This window comes from Dermacentor andersoni, chromosome 2 (assembly GCF_023375885.2).
Source record: "Dermacentor andersoni chromosome 2, qqDerAnde1_hic_scaffold, whole genome shotgun sequence".
In the NCBI taxonomy this organism is placed as follows: Eukaryota; Metazoa; Arthropoda; class Arachnida; order Ixodida; family Ixodidae; genus Dermacentor; species Dermacentor andersoni.
The window spans coordinates 105,896,481-105,908,776 of record NC_092815.1 but is presented as its reverse complement, the minus strand read 5'-3'; the positions used below and the strand labels follow the sequence as shown (position 1 = coordinate 105,908,776).

At 46.2% G+C, this 12,296-nt stretch overlaps 1 protein-coding gene across 2 annotated transcripts in view; it reads left to right on the top strand.

The window, feature by feature from the left end:
• Positions 1-2,185: 2,185 nt before the first annotated feature.
• Positions 2,186-12,296, top strand: part of LOC126541489 (uncharacterized) — a 29,952-nt gene continuing 19,841 nt past the window's right edge. Inside the window, exons 1-2 of one of the 2 annotated variants that reach the window (XM_050188252.3) lie at positions 2,186-2,480; positions 6,215-6,353. In XM_050188252.3, the coding sequence (XP_050044209.1) occupies positions 6,232-6,353 (122 nt within the window). In that variant the 5' untranslated portion in view covers positions 2,186-2,480; positions 6,215-6,231. Of the gene's footprint in view, positions 2,481-5,238; positions 6,354-12,296 lie in introns of those variants that run through there. The other variant, XM_055076677.2, reaches the window with a different exon arrangement.

Below are 12,296 nucleotides of genomic sequence, written 5' to 3'. Positions count from 1 at the left end.
GTGCTGAAGTCGATAGGTAATTAACAGGCAAATCACGGAAGAACCTGTGCTCTGTTAACCATCCTAATCGACTTGTTACCTGTGCATGTGGTGTTCTTTGCAATTACCCACTATCGTGGGGAAGAATGTATATTGGACAGACTGGCACCTGTGTTAACGAAAGGTTACGCCAGCACAACAACAATTTAAAGGGCACGCCTTCATCACATCTGTCAGCACACGATGAGCAAAACGAGAATAAGGTATAAGCGGGAGCTATCGTTTCAACAAGCAGACTTGTTTTTTTTTTCAGGCACATCGTCATTCATGTAGCTGTAAATCATATTTTTTAAAGAGCGCATGCCATCTTCAGGAACGTGGACTAAAAATCAGAGTAACCAGTACGGCTTGTTGGTTGAACATAGTAGAAAGCTACAGCACGGGGACCGACGGAGACAAAGGAGGCACAGAAAGGTGCGGCGTCCGTGTACTTTGTGTGCCTCCTCTGTCTCCGTCGGTCGCCGCGCTGTAGCCTTCTAGTATGATCAAAAAAGCACGCTAAACCATTGAAGCTGCCCACATAAACAAAAAATTCGGCAGAAGCACTTAAGATTGCTTACGTGTGGGAGTGCGAAAGTATTGTGCCGTTTGCGGACATCGGAACGTCGTGAACGCGCTCATTTTATCCACTCATGACGTGGCGCCACCATTGTCTGCGCCATCACGTGCCCAATGAAGCAAGCACTAGGCCGCACCTTCAGCCATCCAGATGGCTGCGACGTGACGGGGGGAATGAGGCACGCACTAGGCACACTTTTAGTCAGCCAGAATACAGAGACCGAAATTTTCTGAATTCTCTTTTCGAATCTGTTAATTTACTTTGTTTATAAGAACCTCCCTGAGGAATTTGACGTCACTCCGAGCGTTTTTTGACGTGATATTGCTCTTTGCGCCGGCGGCCATTTTGGTACCGTCTTTTGGCCACGCCGACGCCTATACGGATTTTCGCGTAATGGGGCATATAATGTTTTAGCATTCAAATAATTCATCTGTCAAAATGCACGGTTGTGAAATCAGTCTCCTCGAAAGATGTGGCCAATAACAGTAGCTTGAGGGTGCGCGCGCAGACGAATTGTCTGTAAGTATTCTTTCCTGTCTTCAATAAACCATTAAGTTGTTATTTCAGCACGGGCACTATGTACTTCTCTGTCTTGTGTTACCGTTCCTTTGGTGCTGCTTTTACTATGACGATCAGCCAACTCGTCCAGCTTTACATTCTAATGAATGGGTAAATTTCAGTTGGCCGAGAGGTAAAGCTTCCTCTTAACCGCGGTTAAGTTCAATCGCACTTGGGGCCTACTGTAGTTAGGCAATATTGCACCAAAAGCCAAAATGAAGTTACTTTGTTATCAAAGGTAACATAATATATTAATGTAATTATGTTTTTCTTGTACCTGTACCTTAGTAGGGTAGGCCGAAATTGGGGTAGCGGTTAGCCACAATTAGTTTGTCCGATAAACTATGGCACAAGTCGTTCGTAGCAATTATCCGACACCTTTCACTTATAACCCAGCGCCGCCAGATAAAGCATAGGGCGTGCATGAGTGGAGGCGTTTACATTCGCATTCAACCTGGCACCAGGTGATTTGGACATGCCTATGCTAAAACCAGCCCACAAGGGTTCTCCGTAAGTCCACGCTACACAATCTACCTTCTTTTCACGTCCAGGCCGTGTGAGCCATCGTGTGTGGATGCCTTCAGCTTGCATGGGCCGCGAAGAAAAGTCGAGGTCACCCGCGCATGCATGCATCATAAAGACGGCGCCTTTGAGTGATGTCGTCTTTCTTTTCCCTCCAGCCGGCCGCTTTCCACAATGCTTACAACGTATACTCCATCGATCAGCGGCAGCGGCAGTGACGGCGAATGCGGCCGCCGCTACGCGTCGATCACACCAAGCAACCTTCAAGCAGGTGCACTGACGAGCCCGAGCGAGCGTGAGGGTGTGGCGGAAGTACCTTCGCCCATAGTGCTTTGAGTTTGTGGCGGCGTGCGCACGAAAGAGGAAGCCGGACACGCGCCGTTTCGAAGGCTCACGCACAGACTGCGACACACACACGCGCGCGCACACACCGAATGCTGAGGCGAGTGCCGCTCGACCCTAGCTGTACATAGCGCAGCCGGTGCGGCAGATGGGTGGGGTGGGGGACGAGGTAGTCGAAGCCGGCTGGCGTGTCGCGTTTCCCTCCTCATGGCGGATGTCGCGCGGTGGGTGACGTCGACGTGCGCGCGTGTTTCTCTCGTTATTACATAGCGGCGGCGGCGGCGCTCGTCGTGACACCGAAGCCGAGCTGCACCGACGTCGTCTGCTGCTTCGCGTCTCCGTCGCGACGCGCGGGGAAGCTTGAACAGTTCGTGCGGGCCGTCCTGCTGCCAGCTCCGTGCACGACTTCTTTATTTTGCGAACGGCCGGCACGTAGGTTACGAACATTCAAACTGCTGAGGTGAGTCAAAACCACGATTCTTGCGAGCCGTAACAAAACGCCCGACTTCCCGGCGCGGCTCGAATATCGAGAGAAGCGCGGTGTGCCGCGTAGGTGCCTTTGGGAGTGTATTGATCCATTGTCGGGCAATGGGGCAAAAACCGCAGACCAAATTTCCGCGTAGAAGGGGGATATGTGCGATTTTGCGGTATTTGAGTTAATAAGTGCAAGGCCTTCGGGAAGTTGGCCATTGCGGGAAAACATTTCCTACCGTTTCTTGGATAGCGTCACGCTCAGTCGTACCTATCGATTGCTTAGAAGAGTTTATTTGCAAGTGACAACAAAACTCTTAGAATATTCTCGGTCTGAAGCGAAATTACCGGTCATTGCATGAACTGGCATGCCTTTAGGGAGAGTTGTTAGTTAATTTGACCAGAACTTATTCTTCCAGCAGTCAATGCATGCCTTCCAAAGAAAATAAGGGACACAGGAAAGCACTGCAAATGAAATTTTTTTTTTCGCTTAGAGGCACCTGGCATATATTGGCCCATGTGGCTGTCGTGTCCAAACTATGTTTTTGGTTCGTTTCCTGCGGAGCAATATTGTTGAAAGGAAATAATCCATCTAGCCTGCCAATAAGATGACACTTGGCAATGTTTTAACCAGGACTTCTTTCCATAGTCCCATGTCTCGTCACAGCTTTTGGCAACTCTTAAACCACATCATTACTTTATTTTTCTTGGTTACTTATTCCTCATCACCTTTTCTTTGCAGAGCACTCCATTCTTGTGAAATTTGCCAGCTAGACTATTTTGTCTTCGTTATGAAGTTTTGACATATGCCTAACTAATAACTAAAACAAATGAAACAGAAAACCAGAGAACAAATCGAAGTATATAATTAGCCCTCTTCAAAACTTTCTTTTTCTTTCGATCCATCTCTCTGCTACCGAAAGGAGATTGATCGCCATCGATTTCTGCGGAACGTGTCATGGGAGTGGCCAGTGCCCAGTTCGTTCCTGGAAGTAATGACGAAGGAAAAAGTACTTGCTGGCTCCGCACTCTCTTTCAGGCCACTGAGGGGAGCTTGTTACCGCTGTAGCGTGGCCACAAAACGCCAACACAGAGCCGGTGCGAGCGCAGCCACATGGAACGACTGATAAGTGACCACCTGCACACAAATTTTTGTGCTATGCTGACTTGTGAATGCCGCTGTCTAAACTGCGTGCGCGCATCTTATTTTCTTTTTTTTTTTCTTTTTTCTCATGGCTGTATGCACGCGCGGGCCAATGGCCCTTGCGACTGCGCGAAGGTGTCGAGCTGCAGAACTAGGGTAGAGGAATGATTCAGTGCATGCTTCAACAAATGAACAATCAAAGAAATACACTCTGGACGCGAGACAATAATCCTTCCCATTGCATAAAGCTCGCAGAGGTCGACGTATGGATGAATGGATTAATTGTTTCTGATAAATGAATGAAAACTTATTTGTCCAATATGAAAGGAAACGGCAGTGATGCCCACTGTCCGTAGCTTCTAGTAACACTTGCTCAATACGCCTAACGCCCCTGTATTCTAGAATGTTCCTCCACTCGACTATCTGCTTGAACCTAAGAAAGTAGATGACAGCGCCGCCAAAAAAAAAAAAAAAAACATGATGGTCACTGCTCTTCACTGACACTCCACAGCAACTATTTATAAGTGTTGCGTCTTCTCCAGCCAACGGGTGGCGCGCTGGGTTCAAATCGGTCGAGTCTAGTAGGCGCTTCGAGTCAAGGATCGTTTGAGAATACGGGAATAAGGTTTGTTAAAGGCACACTGAAGAGCATCGCCAAGTCATCTCGCACTTGTAAGGCAGTTCTTCCTTAACCTTAATTCATTCATTTCACGGAAGAGACTCGGTTATTACTGAATAAAGCAAAGACCAGACTTTGCTTCATTGAATTTCGCACCGGAGTTTAATCATGGAAACGTCAGTGTAACTTTCAAAGTGGAGAACAGACTGTCATGATTCATGACGTCATTGCGAGATGGTGGGGTAACTTGATGAAGCACAGTAAAGGTTTTCCCTGCAGTTTTGTTCACATAGGGGCAAAAGCCAAATAAACCACGAAGTTCGAAATTTTTTCTCGAGTTTCAGATAAATCGGGCATCTAGGCATTAACTCTATATCCCCGCTTAATGTCTCCTAAATAAGTGACTAGCTTTACTTATATCGTAGGCACAACTAATTGTTTCGGTATGTGCCGGTTCGTAGACGTCTTTCTCTTCATTTCTTTACATGGCATATCAGAAGATGATGCATGTCACTATTCACTATATCCGTGCTAATCAGGCATTCACGTCCGTCATATGTCACCATATCGAATATTACCGCTCTGTTTTCCTTTCACCGAGCAATACGAGAAATATTTTCTAGTTACCTAATAACGAGCGTATCTCGGAAACAAACGTATTAGCGACTCCTACTTACTCTTAAATGTGCCTGGACTATTTATCTTCAGCTAATCTTGCAGTACGACGAAAATCATTTGTGTAATGCACAGACACTTTTGCAGGTGACATAAAACTGCAATTTTGTTTGCGTGAAATCCGAGCAACGCGCGATGGTGATATTTGGCCAAACCTTGCCCTTGCGCCACTAAACCGCACACATCATCATCATCGAAGCCAAACAACAAGCATTTTGTTGTTGTTGTTGTTGTTGTTGTTGTTGTTGTTGTTGTTGTTGTTGTTGTTGTTGTTGTTGTTGTTGTTGTTGTTGTTGTTGTTGTTGTTGTTGTTGTTGTTGTTGTTGTTGTTGTTGTTGTTGTCGTCATCCAGTGATGCTGCGTATGGACACAGGGCAGTAGTCGAGAAAACTTCTTTTCGTTCTATATATTATTACGACGGGCCATCGACAGATGCTCCAGACAAGATGCTCTGCCGTCGCCGTTAAGTGGCACAAGAAAGGATACAAGAGTGCGAAGTTAGGCTAGTTCGTTGAGCAACATTCTGAGAAAAACAGTGTAGCAATAGGACCAACGAAAGACTAAACCAACACAAGCTCATGGTGTTTTGTATTTCACTGGTACTGTAGCTGGGTTATTTTTCTCGCAAGATAATGACAATAGTTCCCGGGCACATCATGCTCCAAGTTATATGGCTTGGGGTGGATGAGCAAAAAAGACTGGCAGAAGAAGCGGTGAGAAGGCTCAACACACAGAAGATGTCTTCCTCAAACCCTCATTTAAGTGCCGTTGTTTGCCACCGGCTACACACAAAAAACACCATGTTCTGTGTGTGAATTTTTCAGTAAGTAATCTTCAAATGATCTATTGGATGAAAAAAAATAATTTAGGGCTATATTTACTTCACTAAAATTTCACTCTAAGCAATAGTAGAGCGTCCTTTTCAGTGCAAACTTGACACACAACTCAACAAGGTGGCAGTTTTCGAGACGAGTCGGTGCTCCGCTCGAGACGCTATGCCAGTGCTTATCTTTCTCCAACGCTGCGCTGGTGCATTGTCAAAACAAAACATAGTAAGCTTCGCTCTACGAAGACGTTTTGCGGTAAGCGCGAAGTACGGAATCGCCTTCAGTGTAGGCTCGAAATACATAAGGAAATCGATGGATCACTGACACCATCGCACAGTACTTGATGCAACTCGAGATTCAAGAATTCCACTTTGAATGAATGAGGGCCGATAATGTTTTGTTCTGCTCGACCACACATCCCTTGTCAGCGGTCGTATCTTCCCCGACGTTCTTCGCAGGTGAGCTGTGGGGAGTGATGAGAACTGCTTACAATGCTGTGCTTCTGTCCCTGATTGTGGGAGTCATGGCACGAGAGCAGTTCCCGCTACTGCGACACAGAAGAGACACTACGGCGACGACGCCCACGCAACTGGAAAGGTAGGTCTCTCGGCTGCATTGCCTTGGACGTGGTTTTTGGCGAGTCAGAAAATGGGGTGCCTCTGTCAGTTCATGTGGGCCCAAGAAGCATGTCGAAATGCTTCCTCCTCGAACGAGACAGCGAACTGCAGAACTGCCAACAACAGCGTTTGAGACTGAGCAGTAGATATGGTAACAAAGTGAAGTTCTATATTGTCCCACGAGCAATGCCGCTACAATTTGGCGTTCTCACGCTGAACACGTGCCTTTCCAAACGGAATAAGCTTAGTAGAACAATGTTGACGATAAAAGAGAGAGTTACATTTGTGTGCTGCGCAGTTGGAAATTGTGCTTTGCTCTTATCGAATAAATAGAGATCCGTTAATTCCGCCCGGTTAAATCAATTTTTCGGATAATTTGATCCTGATCGAAGGTCTCGACCAGCATTCGTGCATTTCTATGGGCCCAAACTTTCGTTGTTTCAGTCCTAAAATTGTCCTTCGCCGGATGATTCCAACTTGACCAGTCAGCATGCACACGCCTGACCCCTATGGTGACCCAATAGCGACCAGCACGCCTCGGCCGAGCTTGTCAGAAGATGCATTGAACAAATGTCATCTCCTGTCAAAAATGCTTTTTTTTACCTGCGCTAGGAAGATTTTTAATAGATAATGGTAGCTGATCAACTACCATTATGTCTTTCGAAACATGTCTTTCGAAAGACATGTTTTTCGCCGTAAGGTAAAACACACACAAAAGGAAGACACATAGAAGACAACACGGGCGGCACATCCAACTGATTTAGTTTGAGCTGTGACCCATCAATACATACACAAATATATATATATATATATATATATATATATATATATATATATATATATATATATATATATATATATATATATATATATATATATATGCGCAGGCTGTTCACGAACCTCCGATTTGTTTCCGATTTGTAGAGCCCCTTAGCTGACATTGTCTGATAGGGTACCTACCCGATTTTAACGCGCATCTTTCGTTTTCAGGACAATTGAGGCAAAAACCATGGCTAACACGGCTGTATAATCGACCGCATAAGACTTGTGCATTGCGGCGAAGCTGACTTTAAGAAAGCGACCACCATCGGGCAATTTATGGCAGACCCTTGCCTTTCTTTCTTGCTAAAAAAATGGGGTGCGCGTTATATTTATACTTAGTTTAGGAGCTGTTCTACTTTGTGCAAGTAGAAGGCGCGCGCGCGCATTTGACTCGGGGGGCGTGTTAGAATCGGGAAAATACTGCCAAATGAATCGGCGGCTTGTTCTGACGTTTTATCTCCAGTTTGTTCAATTCGACCCGCCGGATAAATTGATCACTTCGTCGGTCACACCAGGGTCCAGTTAATGGAAGTCGACTGCATATTTATACCACTAGCGCAAAGCACTAAATCAAGGTAGACTGACACACTATTACTTTGAAGGGCTTTCGGCATTCCTTGTGCGGGAAAATGTGATTTATAAGCCGAGAAAACGGCCAACTAAGCACCGACCATCCCTCTCCATACTTTTCTGTCGTTGCCAAAACCACATCCCCGATCGCGCAACTGCAGGATGCCGCAGATTTCGCTTACGCTTTATGCAGGTATATGCAGGTATAAATCCTACACGCACGTTTGCCCTGGCAGCTCATTGGCTGTGGCGTTCTTCTGTTGAGCACGAAGTCGCGGGTTCGATTCCCGGGCCCACTGGCCACAATCTGACGAAGACAGAATGCAGAAACTCGCGTATACCCTGCATAGGACGCACGTTATAAAGAACCCCAGGTGGTCAAATTACTCCGGATCCCCGTATTGAGGTGTCCCTCATAGCCCAGTGTGCAGTTTTGAGACGCGAAGTTTCGCAATCTATCTTCGATGCATGGTGCAGGTGGTGCAGCAGATGTAGCAGGCCATTAAACAAGAGCTTACAAAACTTGCCTTGTTCAATTTGACCCCATCAGTCCCGGCGTCCACATTTGTGGACGCAACCTACGTTTGCCGCTTCTGTGCAATGGTAGCAAGGAATAGATCACAAACATTAAGCTTAGGGCAAATTGAACACTCTGATAAGCTAAATTACTTGCATTTTGCTTCTGAGTGATATGTATCGTTACAGAGTACCGCTTTGGTGGAGGCATTACCGTGTTTAACGTGACGCTTGACACGAAACATGTCGTTAGCAACCTTGAAATATATTATTTTTCTTTCTTGAAATGCTTGAGGCCAATGAATAATTTGTGCGTGTAATTCGAGCGGGGGATTTAATCCCTTTTATGAAGAAACGTAGCATGATTGACTTTACAATATTGAAATATTTAATTGCTATAACTATTAAGACCCATCATAATATGCTCGAAGAGTCATTCTACCACCTTGATTTGCTTTCAGTGGAGTCTCAAGCACCACCTATGATTCACACACGTATTGAAAGTCGATCATAATTCGTGACTGAAGGGGCTAACATTCGATGAAAGCATATATCTCTCTCCACTTTCAAGCAGACTGTGCAGGACGCGCCATAATTGCCATCCCGTACTTTGATCGATAATTGTGTGTCTGATTATTGAACATTAATACCTATCGCTTCTTCAAACATTTCCCCAATCTTTCTTTTCTGTATTTCGACTTTGTTTCACGCTGTTTCTTTTATTATTGTTGTTGTTGAAAATGACACGCCCTGGATCACATCGACCTGCAGTTTCTTCACTGAGAGAGGCCGGACACTCTCCTTCCTAGGTCGCCAAAAATCTAAAAATTAAGATCAACATTGTCCTCTGCGCTCCCGAACATAACGCACTTTAGAGGAAGCTTTAGCTAAAGTGCTCCTATCTACATACCTATTAAAGGAGAATTCGTTTTTCTCGGCAACCACTGCACCAAATTTGACGAGGTTTGGTGCATTTAAAAGAACAACTTACAATCTAGTGAGTTTTCGTTCCGACTTTCTGATTTAGGCCGTCAATATCTTATTAAAATTGGCAAAAATCAAAATATTTCAGAAAACGAAACTATAATGTTTGTAACTCTGTAACTAAGCAGTTATAGGTGATATCCAAATTATGTGAATTTCTTCTAATAGTACATCTAAAGCGGACAGAATTGTTATGTTACACATGAATTTCGAAAAATTTAGTAGTATGTAAATACAGCTTTTGCAGAACCCTTGCATACAACGTAACCAATTCACGTAAAATATGACTTGACGTACCGAATTTGCCCGATTTGAATGATCTAAAGGATGCCATCTACAGAACCGCGATATCGGTTCTTTATGCAGAGATATTTATTTGTAAAGTTCGTGCTTCCATACTTTTCCGAACTTTCAAATTTTTTAAAAATTCTTTCAATAACATTTAGGCACTATATAGAAATGCCGCTTCCACGATTCACTAGAACTTAACTTTATCTCTCAAATGAAACAAATTTTATTAAAATCGGTCCAGGGGTTATCTCATAAAAGTGTTTCTGCGTTTTACATGTATTTGAATAGGCCACGTCGGAGTTGGGCCCGAGTTAAAGCTTCCTCTTGAATAACGAACCCGCAGTGCTCGTCCTGTCTCTGTGGCCACTTCTCACCTTTAAAAAGATTGTGAGGAAGAGAATCCAATGCCAGCCACAAAGAAGCATCAGGAGGCTGGCCTCGAAGCTGAATATGTTGGCGACAACAATCAGAAGAGGCGTGCGAAGCAACCTAAATGTATTCTCCTACATGTTCCAGAGAAGACATGAATTGACGGAGGTGCCGAGAAAAGAAATATGGGGGAAATGCCGGTTGCTGTTGGCACAGGCCGCGAAAGGGGAACAGCTGACAACTGTCTTGACCGCTGAGAAAATGTTCATGGTAGGGGCCCATCACAGCACTCAGAACTCTCGTGTGTTTGCTCCGACGTGAAAGCTTGCTGATGCAGCTAGTTGTACAGTTTTTCGAAACTCCCATGCGGCGCCTGTCATGGTTTCAGCTGGGGCAGTCACCACCGGCCGCATTCATCCTGTTTTATGCGAAGCATACTAGCCGCACAACCACGCTCTTCCTTGCTGCGCCGCGCGCGGCCGCGTAGCTACCATATGACGTCATAACAGCTGCAAAAGCGGAGGCTCAACTCGTGCGCTCGCTTGCGGCCGCGTAGCTACATAGCCGGGTCTCAGCTCGTGCGCTCGCCTGCGGTCGCACAGATGGTACTGCGGCCTAACTCCCGCTCCTCCCGCTTGGGCACTGACGTCACAACAGCTGCAAGCCGGGCTCAACTCTTGCGCTCGCCTGCGGTCGCACAGCCGGTGCTGCGGCCTAACTCCCGTTCCTCCCGCTAGGGCACTGGCGTCATAACAGCTGTATAAAAGAGCGGCGCGCTCTCGTCGAGGCCAGTTGTATAGCGCGATGGCAGGAAAGGAAAGGGCCGCTCGTCAGACCGCAAAGCGCAAGTTACAAAGAGCCACGGAAACGGCCGAAGAACGAGAAGTTCGGCTTGCCAAGCGACGTGCACAGTACGCGGCTAAACAGCAGCGTTCCTTCACAGAGTCCGAGGTAAAGGATGAAGTTGCGAGTGTATCTGGGAGTACTTCTACTCTAGTATGCTTCGCATCCTGGGCTTAACCTTAGCTAAGCCACAGCCATTTTTTTGTGACAAAAGACGCAATGTTGGACACTCACACATGCGGTAAAACTAATCTAGAACCTCATTCGCTGTCCTGGTCCTAGTTCCACTTCGGTGAGCACCATTGGACTTCACAGCATGAAGGAGCCCCAGCACGACAACCGAAAAGCAAATCAACACCCCGGCATTGGTGTCGCGCTGTCCACCCGGCTTCCTTTCAGCTGAAGAGTGGCCGGCGAACTGGACTGACAAAAACCAAGGGGATTTCTGTGTGTGGACTATTCTTGAAAAAGAGGCCCGCACCCGTAAGTACATAAGCATGGTGACCCTCAAAGCATCGCTGGGGCGAGCATGGAGAATACCTTTGGGACACCTTGCGGGTCGTGCTTGAAATGTACCAAGAACATTTAAAGGCCGTGATCAAGGCCAAGAGCGGAGACATTTAAAATGTTTTGTGTTGCATATCTGATATTTCGGGGAAATGCGCTGCAAAACATTTCTTCAGATATGTTTTTATTCTTAACCGAAATAAAAGGCATAAACCTTGTGACGGTATTTATGGCGCACCCTGTAGTATAAACAATGCCATTTTTTTACCAGCCACGGCCACAAGCCATGGGTATGATGTCGCTCGGGTTCCGCCCACATTTTTCTTTTTGCTTCGTTCTCTGTCACACAAGACGCCACTTCTCGACAGGCATGACATATTCGCCATTTCCAAAATATTGTCTATACTTTCTGTGGTCCGTCCCTAGTCGCGCGGTGAAGTTCGTCTCGTGTGCGTGCCACGTTCAGTTTCTTTCCTTTACGCTATACGTTGCCCTCCTTCACCCGTGCAAGCATGTATAAAAAACTCGACTTTAGTCCATTTGACCTCCCTATGTCTTTCTTCTTGTTGCTTAACGCTCCCTCTATAAAGTTGACTTTCGTTTAAAGGGACACTCAAGGCAAATAAGAAGTCGACGTGGACTGTTTAAATACCGTTCCAGGAACCTCGCAACGCTGGTTTCGGGCCAAGAAAGGACTTAGTTTACGATAAAATTGCATCTGAAGGGTCCGAATACCTTTTTCGAAATTCAAATCTCCCGCCACCAAACCGGGGTAGTGGTGACGTTGCATACGCCATCACCGCCCTTTGCTGCCATCGGCGAGTAAAACGGCGCCCGACAGATGGCGGCACTGAGCCAAGACAGAGAGGTGGATTAGCCGCTGCCGCTGCTTTTTGTTCATGTGGCGTAGTCCGCTCGGGCATCCCGCGGCATAATATGGAAGTTGAATTCTCTCCTACTTGCAGTTTGTGCGAGTTTCGCGAGCCAGCAAAACCAGCGCCGCACTACGCGATCAGGAAAG